General features: G+C 40.2%; 1 protein-coding gene across 3 annotated transcripts in view; it reads right to left on the reverse strand.

The window, feature by feature from the left end:
- The window catches only part of capn5b (calpain 5b), a 60,032-nt gene extending 42,928 nt beyond the window's left edge, over positions 1 to 17,104 (reverse strand). The window contains exons 1-3 of one of the 3 annotated variants that reach the window (XR_006054075.1): positions 17,019 to 17,037; positions 16,374 to 16,590; positions 2,338 to 2,511 (exon numbers count right to left, since the gene is read on the reverse strand). Coding sequence is in view for 2 of the 3 variants with exons in the window: in XM_014330887.2 (XP_014186373.1) it covers positions 2,338 to 2,502 (165 nt within the window). In the remaining variant the exon portion in view is untranslated. Of the gene's footprint in view, positions 1 to 2,337; positions 2,512 to 16,373; positions 16,591 to 17,018 lie in introns of all 3 variants that reach the window. The other 2 variants (XM_014330887.2, XM_042218298.1) reach the window with 2 other exon arrangements.
- Between the last annotated feature and the right edge of the window lie 1,860 nt (positions 17,105 to 18,964).

Below are 18,964 nucleotides of genomic sequence, written 5' to 3' on the forward strand. Positions count from 1 at the left end.
GGGTGGTTGAGAATGTCTTGTATCTAGAAGGATTTTAGCTCAGTCAAAGTGGTGATGGCTAACCAACATAGTACATAGTAGTTGTAGATAAGCAGAGGAAGATGGCTGTAGTGATAGATGTAGCGATACCAAGTTAACATCTGGAAGAAGTTACACAAGAAATGAAAAAAAAAAAACTACCAAGGGCTGAGAGCGGACCGATAACAAAGCAATAAAATCAATGATTAAATTTGATTATTAAAAATCTGCTATCCATTACAGAACCATTACAGAAACATAAAAAATGATTTTGACAAATATACACGTCTTTTTATACAAGTCAATAATTTATACTTATTTAGATGTTACACATCATGTCAGGTTAACAGAAATCTCATTTTATTAATACCATAATATTTTGAACTACAATGAACTGCGTATAATTAGAATTAGAAAGTAGAATAATTTAAACTTACATTTAAAATGTAAGTGTGGAAAATGATAAAAAATTCAATAATTCTACCACATTAAGAGTTAGCAAACAGAGCTTGTAACTGTGGGTTAACACATAGATTTACTGAAACTACATGTAGCACAATATTTATAGAAATAGTAATTGAATGAAAATATATCAATAATAAAAAATAAGAAAGAGTTAATATGGAGTTAATATTTAGTAATGGTAGCTAGCTATATAATATCCAATGCGCAAAGTAACTCAAACACTTGTATTTATCTACTGCAATCATTCAATATTTACATGTATTTAGTTGCATTCACACTTAGACAGTTCATCCTCATTTCATGAAAATCTGGGTCAACCCCATGGAAATACAGTGATAAATGTTACTACTACCAAGCACCAACAACAACAGTTAGTTAGCAACATCTTAGCACAAATTATTTCCAGAGATTCAAACGCACATTGCTCCCACATGTCTTTCAGTGGGTGAACTGATCTTGGACCAAGAATAACAGCTTGTTACTCCTTCTGTGCGAACATACATGTTAACACAGGTGTCGAACTCCAGGCCTCGAGGGCCGGTGTCCTGCAGGTCTTAGATGTGTCCTTGATCCAACACAGCTGATTTAAAGACTAAATGACCTCCTCAACATGTCTTGAAGTTCTCCAGAGGCCTGGTAATGAACTAATCATTTGATTCAGGTGTGTTGACCCAGGGTGAGATCTAAAACCTGCAGGACACCGGCCCTCGAGGCCTGGAGTTCGACACCCCTGTGTTAGAATTACTGGAGCTGCTTTTCTACAGGCATTTAAATAATACAGGCAAAAAAAGAGGTCAAATTTCAGTGAAGCTGAAGCTTATTGAGACTTCTTACTGGTAGAATTGGAAACACTGGCCACAAATGCTGATTGGTTGAGTCCAGAAATGTTTGTTGTATTTAGTGTGCCATAGGAATGAAAGAGTTAACTGTAAAAAAGTTAAAGTGGTGGTTAGGAGTGTTCGGTACCATTATCATATTTGAATCTTCTCAGATATCGCAGAGTTTGTATTCTACCTAAACCAGCTTGAGTCTGTCTTTTTTCTTCTAAAGAAACTTAATAATATCTACCATCGTGGTCAGAAATCTACATTTTTTTCACCAAGACGAATGTCTTGGTAATTTGAGGCTTTTAATGATTTGTTTGAACTGTTCTTTTTCCATGGTGGAATGATTGTACAGTTTTATTATTTATTGACAATTCATATCTGGACACAGACACTTTACGCCTTAGCAGTTTTAAAACTAAACAATACCTAAAAAGCACCAAATGTGTTACTCGAAACCAAGTTTTTATGTCATTCTTTATGGTAATTATATTATTAGCCAATCAGTAACCAATCCATGAGGTTTGTTTTTATCAAAATATAAGTACCGAAAGTAAAAGTAGTAATTACTAAGAATAATATGCATTACAGACTATATTATTTAATTTTTAGATAATTATTACATCACTTTTGATTTTCAGCTGGAGATTATTTTAGTTTCTTATTAACTGCTGGGTACTTCAACTATAAAAATATAGTGTAACATATTTTTAGATCATCTTATCCAAGGGGCAGTGCCCCTCTGTTCGCCCCCCCCCCCCTCTGGACACGCCCCTACAATCCAGTGATTTCATCCAGTACAGCACAGATATCAACACTCTTGTTTGGTTCAGTGCTTACCTCTAGATACTTTTCCTCATACAAAAATAAATAAATGGATTTAAAAATGCTAAAACACATTTCATTAGCAGTTTGGTGAACTGTAAAATTAATACCTGTATATTTATATTCATCAGCAGCAGTAAACCTTTAATGCTGCACTTTTAATCAGATTTATCAGTTTTTGTTTTGCTGAAACAAGCCGACCTACCCGAGGCCTCTTCCAGACGACACGTCCGATCCTGTTACCCTGGTAAAAGAGCGAGTCGTCTGTGGCGGCGAAGCGGGGGTCCTCGAAGAGCAGGCCACTCTGCAAGCACTGCCTCTTCAGGGTGGAGTACTGCTGCCCCTCGAAGGCCTTCACTGAAGTGAACATGCTGCAGCCCTGGAGGACACAACGCAGATGGCAATGAAGTACAGATCTGCATCCTGTCATCACACCACCCTCCTCTTCTGTCATTGACTTTCACACACACATTTCAGCATCCTCTCTGAAAAAGCACCATCTTGTGTAATTTCTGAAAATAAATTTCCTTCCTGCTCATCTGGTTTTCAACTCACAGTCATCCCAGCAGACTGACAGCCGAATCCAGCAGACGGTAATACCTTAGCAGCGAAAGCTCTCAGTGGAAACAGAAAGTCGATGTGCGCTGCTGCCTTGAGCACAGCCAGGCTTCACTGGGTCAAAATGATTAATCTGTCAATTCACTGATATCCTCCTGGGCCTAATTATCACTGCTATGCATTAAAGGAGTCACATATACATTGATCAGCTCAGGGCAAGCAGGGGAACCGGTGAGTGAGTGAGGAGGCAAACTAAGAACTATTGAAGGGATAATCAATACTGAGACACTGAATAAATGGCACACCGTTCTACATATCACTAAGTGCTTACTTAACATACATCACTAGGCTACACATCGATACAAAATGAACAAAATAAAACACTTACACATTTATTTACACATTAAGCAAACACAAAACAATGTTATAATTTATTTGGAGCCACATTTCTTCCATACTAATGAATAAAATACTTTTCTTCATTCTTTTTAGCTCCATTTTGGTCTCCACCAGCGATTTAAAAATATCTTGTTTTCTAGCTGTTCGGAGCTTCCACCTCACACTTCTGTCTGTTACGCATTCATACTTCAGATTAATATTATTCACAGTGAAAGCAGTCAAATATCAGTATCAGCCCCAAAATGTGTGGTATCGCTAAGCCTCAGAGCTCAAATTTCTGAGCATCAGCACAAGTAAAAATATAATATATGCCACTTTCAGGTAGATATGGCCCCTCATTGATAAAAGACACAATAACCAAAGGTGACATCAGTCACAGCTAGAAGTGCATGTTTTCTTAGCAAATTACTTATTAAATGTGATCTATTATTATCGTATCCACATTCTTATTTTTGGAGTTTACTAGAGTAGCTTTGCATCAACTATGTGCCTGAAATAGTCATATTAGCGATATGGCTTCTTAATGACATCATAAAGAGCCAAGAGTAGAAAAGAACTGTCTGAAACTGAGCCTTTTTGACTCACAGAGATTACTTACACATACATTGTACATATGTGTAACTTAAGCCTCCGCCACTGTAACATATGTACACGATAGAAAATAAAACAACAAAGTACACAAGGTCAACTTTAAAAGTCTGACTTTTAGGACAAATCAGCAATATCTAATAGGGTTTTAATCTTACCGACTGTTTTTAAATAACTCATCATATTTATTAGTTTTACTGTCAGAATGTCAGAAACAGGTAGCTATCCCTTAGCACTGGACTCAACACAACTGACAACTCTTTATATTTAATTAAAACCTCAGAAACAGTCAATATGCTTTTCAGATGCACAGAATTATTCATGTCTGAACTTTTCATGGCAATTTGCATATGTCCTTTTCTATCAGTGTCACATCATAATCAATACCTCTGCCAGCAGAACTATTGACAACTTATGAAATCAGAGCCTCGCTGTAAGGCATTTAAGGCAAAATCATACTGGCTGATTAGAAACTGAGTTTATTGACTGGTGATAAAAATATATTTTCTTATTTTGTCTGACGGCAGAATTTTTAAATTATTATTGATTAACTCACCTTATTATTTACCCAGTTACAGTGTCACAAAGTAGTTCCTCTAATGTTTCCTGAAAACACTTATCGTTGCCAAAGTTCTTATATTGTCTCACGTCACATGTCTAATCATAATAAGCTAATCTAATATTTCACACATTAAGAAAAGTTTGGAAATAAATATCCAAAGTCTTAATGGTGCAGCTTAACCCTGCGTACCCACGAAGAGACTCTCAATCCCCACACTGGGAATCATTGACTTGAGATGGGATGGCATTTAGCTAATCCGTAACTTGGAGGCATACACCTCTGATCAATTCATTTTATACGTTCCAGTCTAAGAGCAGTAGAAGACTGCACACTGGCACTGCTCTTACATTGCTATTACACAGACTCTGTGTGCTCGGGAACTGGCAGGTTAAAGACTGTTTTAATGTTGAATCTAGCTGTGGTTGTACCTCAAATTAGTAAACCATAAAAAACATTAATTTTCTAAATATTTTGTTCTTATAATGTTCTTGATATTAATTAAGAACAGTACTGCATGTGTGGAAAGGTCTTATAGACAAGTAGAAGTCAGGAGAAGACAAATGCCGATCATGCAGATCAATAAGTCTTGTTGCACTCAAGGTTAATGTGACATCCTGCTTTATTTTGATTGATTTGCCAAGATGCACATATAATTAGTACAGTGCCATGAACCATTATTAGACCCTGAACACTTATCAACTAATAAAATGACTGCTGGCAGGAAGAAATGTAAACAAAGAAATATCAACACCAGGAGAAAAACACAAATATTAATAATTACAGTTGATGCAGATAAACACTGGATTAGTGTTACTATGGTTGTGGTCAGAAGATAATACGCACTCATCATGGACATGAAGGTCCTGATAATTTGGGGCTTTTGATTTGATTTTGATTAATTCCTTGAACTGTTCTTTTTTTCAAGGGTGCAATGATTGAACAGCATACATCTTTAATGACTTAAAATAAAATTGGGTGCACAAGTTCAAATTTATTTTGGATTTTCTATAATCCACACAGGATCAAAAGAACACAGACTCAAAGACATGCATATACTTCCACATATTTGGTTAAATGTCTCTGTGCATCGACCAGACACTTATGGTAGCCATCACCAAGTTTCTGGGTGGCTATCTGACCTTTGACCTCTTCTTGGAGGAATAAATAGAATTTATTCAATTTTGTCGGTTTCCTAGCATAGATGTGGCCTAGCATAGTTTGGGGCCTTGGAAGTGTTATTCTGCAAGCTTAATGTTAGCCAGTTGTATCCATTCTAAAACCAGTTTTAATACGTGTTTGGAATCATTACCCTGTCTGAACAACCAAATCTGTTCACATTTTATCGAGCTGTTGTTTTGCCCAAAACGCCAGAATCTCAGGTTAAATTTTGACAACCGCTGAACAGCTAAAACAGTAAATGAGACACGGTACAGGGCTTCTGCACAAAGAGGTTAACACAAAGCACAGACCCGCCGACGCATCAGAATCAGTGAGATGTCGGCTTTCTCACCCGATGGCACATACACGGACACGCCATCGGGGCTGAGAGCCGACATCCCACTGTTTCTGGTACGTCGGCGGTCCGGTCTTTGTGTTTACGTCTTTTTTGTGCTAGATTCTGAAGCTGCAGGTTTCATCACTATCCAACCAAACCAGCAGCAAAAGAAGATCCAAACTACGCTTCACATTTAGCTTCACATAAACATCGCCATGAATTCCCTCTTACTCTTGCTGTTTTGCTTCCACCACAATAAAATAACACTTCATGCACAACTCTCTCTCTCTCTCAGTGTACTTCAAGACAGTTTCCCATCTAAAAATCTCTGTTTTCTGCATTATTTGCTTGCTTATTACCCGCCAGTCTACCATTATGTACAGCGCTGTTGGCCACTGTTTTTTTTTTTCTTTTAATTTAACTGCCTTCCGACAAGAAAATCTCATGTCTGCTGTTCAATACTGAAGAAATTTAAACATTTTAAAATTATGCGAAATTGCAAAACGCTTAGCCGTGTCTCTAATTAAACCTCTGTAACTTTGCTCTGCTTCACTTCAGCAGCATCTGGTAATGTTTATATGTTGATTCATGGTTTTCTTTAGTTTTTGTTGTATTGCAGAATATTTTTAAGGGTTTCTGCTATAAAAAGCCAGGCCAGGAAAATCTCCTTCATGTTTTTCTGTTTTATGCTCAGTTACTTTGACGCAACGGCATCTGCTGTGATGCTTACACCTTTGATAAAGTCTCAGAAGTGTCAGCTTTCTTTTTATAGATATAAAAATATGGATATGTACTAATAAATGATCAGAATTATAATATTTCTGACTGTCTGAGGCAAAATTTCCCCGATTCAAATCGAATCGATCAAATCAAATCGGGACCTTGTGAATCAGAATCGAATCCAATCTAGAAATCAGTGACGATACCCAACCGTAGTAGTCCTCCTTCATTTATATACTGATACTAGCGGCTACAAAACAGCCCCAAAGCATGATGCTGCCAATACTATGCTTGACAGTCGGTACAGTGTAAACCTAAAGCATCACTCTATAAAATATTTAAGTGAGGGCGTGCACATATTTGAGCCTGTATGTTTTAGTTGCTTATACTTGGCAAATCAAACAATACACATAACCTGTCAGATGCACTCTCGGGTGCATTATGAGAGCCTGCTGTTTTAAAGCTAACACGTTCTGAATGCTAAAAAGACACCAGTGTATAATCCGGCTGCTTGAGGCACTCGAGTCTTTGTAGGGCTCAGCTTTTAAGTGACGCTGTGCTCCAACACAGAGTCAAGGGGGAGATGTTCAGATTAAGTGGGAGGGCTTATTCCGCTACAGCTTTTCAAACTCATCTTAAATCATCTTGAAACTCACAGATGAAATGCTCTTGTGATGTTGTTTGGATCATACTGCAAACTGAAGTGTGCGGAGAAAAACCTGCTCAGAGAAATGGAAATGTATCCCTGTTAAACTTGGTACTGAACCAATCTGCATCTGAACAAGGTCAACTCTGAAGCAGTAAATCAGCATTTTCTGCCGTAAAATGACCTAATACATTCAACAACAACTGAAGACTGAAGAACAAAACATGTGTGCATGTGCCGGTGGTATTAATGTATAATGTAAAATGTCTCAGTATTTCTCAGTATAGTAAAGTAATAAAACCAAATCCTGCTTATGTCTCTTTATGCCAGATTACTACGCAGCACTGCTATTAACATAAAGTGTTTTTTAATTGGGCTGAGATGACCTGTTCACCTTCCAGCAGTGCTCAATGACATCTAATATCTTTGGGAAAATGAGGAGAACAGAAAATTGAGAGCAGCCCCACTGAAAGTACGTCAGCAGCTAAATGAAATCTAACCACAGTACCTTTCAAACATTATTAACCTGAAGGATTTAAGGACTAACTTTTTCTGACACTTTGAGAAATCTCATGCTTTCAGCAGACATTCATGTGTTCAAAGCAAACTTTAAACATCCTGCTGCAAGTGTGGTTTTCAGATATGTCACATTACCTACAGCCTGTATCTGATTAGTCTCTAACCTTAATTAAAGAAAATAGCCAGTAAGTTCACTTTACAGGAATTAACAAGCTATCTCACTCTTGAGTGAGTGATAAAGTAAATTCCTGGGGGAATGAGGAGGTCGCAGTTGGAAGCAAAGTCTGACAGATGGCCTGGTGACTTGGCTCGTGACTGCAATGGGGAAAACCATGCTGTCATCTGGCCTCTGTGGACTGCCAACAGGATCACCTGCAGAGAACGAATCCTGAGAAGCTGCTGGGCTGCATTTCTTCACTACTGTGGCAAGAACAGCAACAATCACTGCTGAAAATTAAAGCTGCAAGGTTTCTACTATGATTATCTGTCAGTATGTGGCACATTTAAATCTAATTTTCAAACAAATTCTCTGTTCCATGAAGCAGGATGATCCATAAACTTGACGCCTGCACTTCCCATACAGTCTCCTATGCTGGTACATTTGCTATTTTAGTACTTTTGCTTCTTTTTATTCATCTGAGAGAAAAACTACTGCTTTAATCCGCTACTGGATAATCCATCCATACATTTTCTGCCGCTTATCTGGGTTCGGGTCATTGGGGGACACCAAGACGTTCGCAAGCCAGCTCAGACATAATCTCTCCAGTGAGTCCTGGGTCTGACCCTTGGCCTCCTCCCAGTAGGACATGCCCAGAATACCTCACCTAGGAGGCTATCAGGTGGAATCCTAGTCAGATGCACGAACCACCTCAACTGACTCCTTTCGATGTGGAGGAGCAGCGGCTCTACTCCAAGTCCCTGTCGAATGACTGAGCTCAGCCACTTCTTCTCCTGGTAAGACGTGCCCAGAACACTAAGCCATCCTCGTCAGATGCCCAAACCACCTCAGCTACATTCAGCTCCCTCTTCACCATAATGGGCCGTATCTAATGCCCCTATCACAAAATCACTTTCCAATATAACTATATGCACATATACACTCACAAATACCCAACCCATTTGATAAATACACTCTAAAGCTGCAAAAATCTCCGTCCCGATGGCAGTACATCACCATCACTTAGGGTGGCTCACCCCCTTTCCCACCACTCTGGACTAACATAGTTGCATAGAGGGATCTCTGTGTTGTTGTCTTGCTGCTCCTCCACATCGAAAGGAGCCAGTTGAGGTGGTTTGGGCATCTGACAAGGATGCCTCCTGGGCGCCTCCTGGGTGAGGTTTTCCGGGCATGTCCCACCGGGAGGAGGCCCCGGGGCAGACCCAGGACCCGCTGGAGAGATTATATCTCTCGGCTGGCCAGGGAACGCCCTGGTGTTCCCCTGGATAAGCTGGAGGAGGTGGCTGGGGAGAGGGAGGTCTAGGCTTCTAACTGCTGTTTAACTGACACAGGTAGCAGGAACTGAAATGTTGAGGACTTAAGATTTATTTCAAAAGGATCACTCTGACTGGTTTATTGGAATCGCCTCTTTCTCTCTGATTGATAAATGATGAAGATCAGAAACAAAACATCTGCAGGTCTGGTTCTTTTCAAGCTCCCACAGCTTTTACTTGAAGTATAAGCCTCGGGATCCTTTCTTGTAAATGACACTTGTGGTTTTCATCAATTGCTAAATATATATTTTAATTTACATCCTTGAAACAATCATGTGTTGCTGTGTCTTCCTGATCAGTCTAAAATTAAAACTCATCTTCTTTGTTTGTTTTTTGGACTGTTACCTATACACACATCAATCTGACATGGAGCTGAACTGAGCTGAACTCCAGTTCTGGCACAGATAGAGGATGAGCTAATGGGCCACTGTAGCCCCACTGTAAAAGTAAATCAGGATTATTTAGTACTGTCAATCTTGCAGAGCTCTCTAGCAGAAGAATAACAATATGAACCTAAAAATGAGATTAATAGGCCTCTCTTTAACAGTGGTTCTGTTCCATTAAGTGTCCCCCTGAGCAATGACAGCGAATCAGTGTACACAATAGCAGGGCCCTCCCTAAGTGGAGCACAACCACCATTAATGCACATGTGATTTTCCAGTAATGACATTTGAAAACGTCTGCTTTGAAAAAGGTCTACTGGTGGCCACAGGAGCTCTGATGTGGAAGAAATGCTGTTGGACTGCAGGCAGATGTTTGGGAAGACGTGCTTTATGATGATTTAAGACTTCAGCCCTCCTACAAGTGCGGAAAGAAAGCAGATGGGAGGTTTCTCCAATGGAAACTCAGTAAGAACTGCCTACGCTATGGGAACAAAGGGTGAAGCAAGCGAGTGGAGGCAGGGCAGACTCTGGTAGTCATCAAGAGGCTAAAAGCAGCCCATTTGGTTTCTCTGCCTCTTCAGAAATTACAAAGACAACACAACCAAGAAACTGTGAATATTAAGAAGATGGCATTTCCATCATTCAATAGAATTATTAAAATTCAACCATTAGAAGTGACCATGGCAGATTTTGTTTGGAAGTGAAAGCAGTCAGAATGAATAAATGAGGTAAATCCTGATGCAGCTGAGGAGGAGTGTGGAGGAGGAGGAAGACTTTTGAAAGGACAAAATGACAGTTAAAGAATTCCCAGCTGACACAAAGCACAAATCTCTCCCCCAAAACAATGGAGACATGATTAAGAAAACGACGGCTCATGCACTGGAGAGAGGTGAAACGCTGGAGGGAAAAGTCAGCCAATCAGCGATCAATAAGAATGAGGAAACAAAGGGCCCTTTCTGACAAATGTGAGCAACGCTGATGTAATAACAACATGTTGTTTAATGCATTGCTTCCAGCAGCAAATATTAATCTTCAACTGCGCTCTAAACTGTTGATCTCGGAAAACAAATTATTCACAATGCTCGCTTTTTCCTCATTTCTGACAATGGGCTTGTTCCCCTGTTTGTTTACACAACAGTGTTAGAAGCCTGACATCTTGTGAGGTTACAGATTTTGGTGGAGAGGCCGCGGCAGTGATAATAAACTGATTGCAGTCCCAGAATGATCTATGATCTTCGCTGTGAGTGAACAACACACATGAACAAATGGCTGAATACGAGCAAAGGTGCAGACTGCCAGCTGCCCTTGCTTCATTGTGCTATGCCTGCATTACTGAGCAGGAAGAGCTGCTGGTCAGCAGATGTCAACATTGATGTCATTCGACCGGTGCTGCCCAGTGCAGGCTGAGGCATCGCAGAGTATCGATGATGGCAAAATGGCAAGATTTTGACATATGTGAATGCCAAACTAATTGAAAAAATAAATCTGCGGTTGGGTTATTATTGTAATCCACACTTATTGATTATTCATTAAGTTACCAACATCATGCAGATAACTGAATTCAACAACATGTTTTTTTTTGCAGTAATTTTCTTAAACTTCATTTATAAGAAACACTGTTAGGCTTCCTCCAGATTGATCTTACTGTAGGAATGCTCTCTTCTGCTTACATGAACCAAAACATTAAGCAAGTTTGAGCTTTAAGGAGGGGGTGAAAGAGCACCGCTGTTAAAGAAGCAGGGGCACTGGATTTATAATGAGAAAACACTGACAGCCCTCTAGTGAAAAATGAATGCAAAGAGTATCGCATTATTTTGTTTTCTGACTCGAGCCTCCTTCTGTCGAGCCTCTTCTGCAGCACCACGAAGAGTATTTGTCTAAGGACCACGGAGAGCTCCTGTTACACAGCACTGGGTGGGACCACACTGAATCAATCACAAAAGAGTCAATCTTTGTTCGCGTTCCTGGACACAAAATGTCACGTGTTTTTCTTGATAGTCGACAGGGATTTGTGGGTAATGTATTTTTAGCAAAAAGTCTGGCATATTTTCTTTCTGCAGCTTGTCCAGATAAATTCGGGGGCTGTGTCACCATGTCAACCAAGAAATCTGAGCTTTCAAATCATGACATTTCTAAACACTAACCCGTTAGTGTTTTAATCCATAAACCTAACCTAAATTTTTAATAATCACAGCAACCTATTTTAAGCTAATAACATATTAAAAATAATCAATGCAGACTCATATTTTTTAATTTACTAATTTCAGTTTTGTGGCAGATGCATTAAGCCAGACAGAAAAATCCTTCACCAGAAGAATTTCAGGACTTCTGCTTGGGAAGAAAGTCAAAACTTCCAAAGATTTAAAACTAAGAGATATAAAACTCATTTGTGCCATCTGCTATAAGTAAATTCATTTCATTGGAATGAAATAAATTAACATTTTTGTGCATTGTTGGTTTTAATCACACAAGCTGCTGCGCAACAAGTTTCCCTACTTGGGAAAATAAAGTGAAGTCAAGTCAGGTTCTACATGATTTTTGAGTCCTTGAACACGTTTTTTTCAGCAGTACGCCCTCATATCTACAGAATGCACATTTTCCACTTGCATAGGAAAAAAATCTGGATTTGGAGGTTTGGTGGGTTGGTGATGGAGTGAATCGCTTTGACGCTCATGCCAGAGACAAAAGTTTACTTTTTTTGATAGCTTATTAATTAAAAGGATTTCATTTGGTTTCAGGGCATAAAACAAAGCTTTACAATGTACAAAAAGGACCACTTCAGATATTTTCAATTATAGAATAATATCTAAATTATACCAACAATGAGGAGAACAGGAACTACAACACTATATGTTAAACAGAAATGGGAAAAGTAACGCGTGAGTATTTCTGAGGATGAACGGTTGCAAATACGGAGACACAACAATCCACTACATCATCACATACTTCAAGAGAACGCGGTTTTCGAGAATTCAGTACAATTTTTTGAAATTTTGGTGATTGCCAAAATACTGGGCTTTCATATACCAAGGTACCATATTTAGTAGGGGTGCAACGATACACAAAATTCACGGTTCGGTTCGGTTCGATACTTTGGTGTCACGGTTCGATATTTTTTCGATACAAAAAATGTTCATGCATTTTTAATTTGTCATTTATTAAAATTATAAATATATATTTTAACTCAAAAGTACAGTTTTTAAATTTAACCCTAACCCTTGTGCAGTGTTTTTTATTTTGACAGCGAATGCGCACCTGTGGACCACTTATGTGCAGCCCTGGTTATTTAGCTCGTCATATTGCAGCCACAGAAATTCTTTTGTCCATGAAACCATAAAGCTGCACTTTCTTTTTGCCTTATAGTCTGATTTGTCATAACTTCTCCGTTTTGTGGTAAGCTTTTCTTTGGCTGTCACTTCTTCACCCTGACCTGTCTTATTTGGCTCAGCAGAACTGAAATGCTTTTACACACACTCACATAAGCTCAGCGATTCTCTGCGCGATCAACCTCTCACATGTTTAAGCTTGCTGCGGGAGATTTCACTTGTCATGTTTGCATAGTAAGCTAACGATTAATAAGACGATGTCAGAGGAATTGGTGCACAAATTATCATCACTCACAGATCAGTGCTGTCGCTCTCTATACACAGTTCGCACGATTGCAAAGTGAAAGCAAAAAAACAAGCGCAAATTCAAACGCGACTTCAATATGTCACATATTGACAGTGGCTCACCGATGCCAATGACATAATTACCCAGCTACATTTCTGAAAGAATGCAAAAGCATTGACATATATTTTTCCTACAATAGCCCGACGGGCAGGGCAGAGATAGATTTTGGTAGCCCGACTGAAAAAATCGCTAGCTCCGGGACGTCGGGCTAGCGATATTGCAAGCCCTGTATCTGATTGAGGAATCACTCATCTTTGGAAAAGAGAGTTTATTACAGAGAAATGGCTCTTTCCAAAATAAAAGCTATACTATCCGCTTCTTCTGGGCTATATTCTCAGCAGCATAGGAGATAGGCTAACAGCTGTCTAAATGACTCGGCTAAAGTTAGTAGCATGCTTGTTGTTTTTGTCTATTGCACTAGGATGATGTCGGCGTAAATGTGCAGTCATATTTGTTGTGTTCCCACTAGTGCTTTCAGGTTAATCTGTTGAAATGACCTTAACGCCACAACACGGCAAATCTCCGTTAACGAGCTACCGCCGATCGCCCGTGCATGGGGCTAGACGGCCAACACGTTAACGAGCTAACTGCGCTAACACACTAGTTCCCACACCATGTAATTGAGCATTGCGTGGCACATCCAACATACTGTTTTACTTTAGTCCATGACTCGCTTACCTTCAGGGTCATACGTCACATGAAAACCAAAATAATTCCAAACGCCAGATCTGAATGAGGTTCAATTTGCCTGTTGCAAGGAGAGCTTAACTTCTGTCTCGCTAGCTTGCCCTGCGCTCTTCCTTCTGACTATGCTGTCTGTGTTGAGCGCTCAGTGGATCTGCGCTCGACAGTGCAGCCTAGGCGGAGTAGTCGAACCAGATTCACTGAGCGCTCAACACAGACAGCATGTCAGAAGGAAAATTGATAAAATAAATTACAAATGTTGTATTGTTCGATACATATGCGTACCGAACCGAAAGCACTGTATCGAACGGTTCAATATCGATACAAATATCGTTGCACCCCTAATATTTAGGTAATATGGAAGGAAATATTGTGTCAGTAGAAGAGAAGACAGCTGTTTAAAATCTTGTTAGTAGCCTGTAAGAAAGCAATCACAAAGCGATGCCACAAGCCAGATCCACCAAGGCAAGATGAATGGCTGAAAACAGTGAGTGAAATATTTGTTTTGGAGCGACTGACTCTGATGAGTCTGATAAGACGGAGACTGAGAGAAATGGAAGAGCTGTAGATTCTGTAGATTCTTGATAGAGGAGCCAATGAAATTACCTCCATATTATACCAGCAAAGAGACAGAGAGTTCCTTTAAGAGCATTAATGGTTAATGTTAAATTGACTGGTTTTTATATAAAGCTTTTCTACTCTACTTAAACACTGAAAGCGCTTTCCGCAAAATGTCTCATTCCCCCATTCACACCAAAGTGCTAGCATTTACGCACAGCAATCTAAGGACCACGGACAGCTCCTGGGACACAGCACTGAATGGCAACGAGTCTTCTAAGCTAGTCAGAAAAACACGTATCTAATCAGATCTGGGGGGAGAAGGCATCACTGAATAATGATGTGCAAATGAGTCCACACACACCCTGGAATCACAGTAAGAGGCTGTTCTTCTGTTCTTTTAGCTGTTGCTCACGACGCATGCAGGAAATTCACACACTAGAGCTGATAAGGGTGTATGTAGAGTAGAAATGCAGTGTAGGTGGGCTGTAGCGTAGTTAACTTAAAGAGTGATGTGAATATTGCACGTTTCCATCTGGTTTTGTATGGATAGACAACACTTTGAGTCACAAAAACAAAAACAACAACAACGGAAAATAAAGATTATTGAACCGATTTGAGCTTAAGGCCGAGGCACCCCACAGGAAGGATGTGGTGAATGTGTGGTCAGATATCAGAGTGTGTTCAGGTGGATCTGGATGTGGTGGTGGTGGTGGTCAGGGAGTGACTGATTGAGTCTGCTTCTGCTGACAGACTGATTACGCTCTGAAGTGAACAGGGAGGAGTAATGCACCAGAACACCACGGAAAGAGAGGGAGAGAGAGGAGAGGGAAGGGTGTGCCAGACCATCCTTCATCCACCGCCCCCACCTCTCTCCTGCATCACGGAGGAGGGCTATCCCAGCTTCCCCCATCCTCCCAGCATCGTGATCTCCCCTCTGCAGTATCTCCTTGTGCTTCTGTGGGCTTGGCCGTAACACACAACACTTATGCCCAAAGTCCACCCAGGCCAGACTGTTTCACTTTTAGCTACTCATATGACACTTATATGATGAGATAGATAAATGTTACATTATGTGGTTTTTAATTATTATAAGGTGTTAGTTAAACCCGACAAAAAGCTGACATTTTTGACCATTATCTTCTCTTTAATGAACAATAATGGCACATATGAAGTAGCGATTATTGGGTTTACACAGTTTACCTGGCATGAATCGGATTAAGGTTGAATGCCAGTAAAAACATGCTGAGAGTGTCCACTTTTAGACCCTGAAAGCTGGCAAGTGATCCAAACATAGACTATTAATGTGCATCCACTCCCCTCTGGGTTCTCTGCAGAACAATATAGTTGTGCAATTACTAATTTATTACTCCGAGTGGAGTGGGGGAGAAAAACAGGCAGCACAGAGTCACGCAGAAAGTCCCTGTTTGAGAGGAAAACTTACTGAGAAAGGCTTTAATTTTCCAGCAGGAGCCATTACTACTGATGTGAGTGATATTTGGTGAGGGTAACAGCAGCTCGCTCAGATATGGCTCCCACACAGATTTACTGCAACTGTGGCTGTGCATTGTAAATATGAAACGAGAAGGTAAAAGACTAAGCACCTTTGAAACAATGGATATGCTGCAAGCCCTGAAATGCACAGGCAAGACCAGTAAAGCCTGGAAGAGCGGCTCTCCCGTCCAAGATGCACAGTATATAGCGCTCTTTTTGCGCAAAGTAAAAGCTGCTTTCACACCGGTGCAATACGAGTTCACTCCCACCCCCCATCCTCACCTCTTGTTATCGGCTCGGCAGCCCTGGACACAGAGGCCGTGTAAATCATACGACAAGTAAGTAACAGGATATCGAATCTACCGAGATTTAACTCGCTGATCGCCGACTCTCCATCTCCGGCAGCCCTTCACACAGCACCTGCCTGCCAAGGGGGAGAGCAGCCTGAAGCGGCTTAAAACAGCACCCTCACCTGAACCGAGGCCTCTCCCGTGGCAACGTGGGTCTCTCTCGGGTCCTCCTCCGCAGGGGGGGAGCGGGCGAGGGAGGAGGGGGATCCAGCCGGTCCGGCTCTCGCTCTCCGGGGCTAGGGGGGGTGGGGGCTGCTGGGATTCCTCTCCACGCGCTCCCTGGTCCGCCGACGGAGCTCCTCTCTCCTCCTCTCCTCTCCTTACCCAAGCAGCGTCAAGCTGCGGATGGAAAACGAGATGTTCCGCTCTCTTGATTTCAAAATAAAAATTTTTTTAAAAAAAATGTACACACATGACCTGTAATATAGCCAGCGAAACAGCAGGGGGCGCCATAAAACAACCCCCAGCCCCTAATTAAGATGACCAGGAGCTTAACGTTTACTTCTAAAAAATGAATTAATTACAAAATAAAAATATGTAATTTTTCGCACATTATATTGTGTATTATATTGTGTTTGATTTAAATAAAAGGACACTTAGTCTTTAGTTCCTTGTCCTTTAGTCTTTCTTTCACCAAAGCAAATTTTGCCCATAAGTCGCTAGCAAGTGCATGCTAATTGGTACATTGTGCCATTTCCAAGCCATAACTCGACTCAAAGAGCAGTTAAACCATAACATTAACTACTAACTGAGTAGAAGCTGATTACCGTGGTCGAAGGCGACTGTTATCAAGATGGTAAAAATATCCTGGACAGGTGCCAGCTTCATGCCTGAAATCAAAATGGCAGATACTGTGACGTCCATAGAGACAGGTATTTTTACTTCCCTATTAGTCGGCTTAGTTGTTGATATTTTAACTTTGAATTATTGTCTGTATATATTGCGCTTTTGGGATCTTTTAAAGTGTTTATCTTGAACTGACAACTTTGGTTACACTCCGTACTCACTTCTGTAAAACACCAAATTTTAAGCTGAATTTCCTTTTCTACCTCATTTTCCACATTTAGCCGACTTTTTCTCGGGAAGAAATAGCACCTGATTTGTTAGTTCTACCAGAGGGTTTGTTAACACCGCGCTTCAGTGCGTTTTATTTTGAAGGTACAAATGGGAAATTGTGTATCTCCTTTGCTTCCTCGTAACGGGAATCCTCAATATTGGGCTGTACACAGTGCGCATGCGCTCAGTTAACGGGCCTGCTGTAATCCCCTTTGTCACAAATAACAAGAGGACGCAATCTGCTGTAATTAAGGAAACCTATCCACCCAATTACAGGTTTCCACTTATGTAACAGTTAAGGTCATTAAAACAAAAATAAACACAGCTAGGTTTATTTGATATCTCTCTTTACAAATTAAAACACAAGATCTGTGCTTTGCAAAGTGAAATCGTGCAGTCGTTTCATCAAAAAAGCAACAAATTCACGCAGTAAGCCCTCAATTTCAAATGTAAAGCAAAAGTATTGGCGAGGAAACTTAATATAACAATTACCAAGTATTAAAAAGAAGATAATGATGAGATATTAATAGTCTTCACGAACTCTGCCATTGCTCATTTAATTTCCTAATTAACTGACTGATTTTTGAAAAACAGAAAAATAGTGATACGTGACCCAGAGTCAAAAGTGACATCATTGTGCATCATTTGTGTTTTAAAACCAAATCTTAAAAATTATAAGTAATAACTATTTAAAAATAAAACGGAACCGCCTCACGTTTCAGGGGTTTTGGAGCTTTTTGCGTGACAAAAGCATCACTGGATTTCAAAAAACAAACAAACAAACAAACAAAAAAAACTTAAAATATTTCGCTCTTGATGAATTAACATATGAGCAAAAACGTTGGAGCTTAATAGTTGTTTTATTTTTCCTTAAGTTTTCCTGAGAGTACAGTACTTAGTTACATCAAGCCCGTGCAAGCTTACCTTACCAGTGAGAAACTGAGGTGAATTATACCTCCACAAGTGCGTGTAAAGGAGGTTTTTTTTTAAGGTGATGGATTTTCATATGCACACTCACTGCTGTGTAGATTCCAGATTTTTTTGCTGAGGCTCTGGCACCATCTGCTGTTCAGTGACCACCTTTATAATGCTGCTGGGAATATCATTTATCTACAGGTGAACAAGCTGCCTTTAACGTGAGCCTCAGATTTAATGATGGGAAGAAAAAAAACAACACAATTTTGTTAAACAAAATCTAATTCTAAGTGCTCAAAATATCTCCATGTTTAATGAAAAGAAAATGTCATGGTCCCCAGAGGATGAGTGCCACTTATTTTAAGAGAACCAAGTGGCCTTTCCTCCAGCATCACTAGTTGGTCAAAGTTTTCACTGATCCAGTGAAGTACACTATATGGACAAAAGCACCGGGCCACCCACATAGGAGCTTCTTGGCCATAGAAACACATACCATGAAGCTCCCATTGCACCGTTTTTCTGCCGATGTTAATGATAGGAGGGAGTCTGGAGCTCTGCAGACACATTGGCGACTGTTAGGCACTATGCACCTTAGCACTGGTGACTCTGCTCTCCAACTACGTGGCTGGAGACTAGTTGCTGTTGCTTCCACTTTGCAATAAGGCTACTTAAATACTGTAATATCTCAGAGGGAGGACTTGTTGCAATGATTGCATCCTATTACAGCACCACACCACAACAA

This window comes from Haplochromis burtoni, unplaced genomic scaffold (assembly GCF_018398535.1).
Source record: "Haplochromis burtoni strain Fernald_Lab_line unplaced genomic scaffold, NCSU_Asbu1 Contig_17, whole genome shotgun sequence".
Classification (NCBI taxonomy): Eukaryota; Metazoa; Chordata; class Actinopteri; order Cichliformes; family Cichlidae; genus Haplochromis; species Haplochromis burtoni.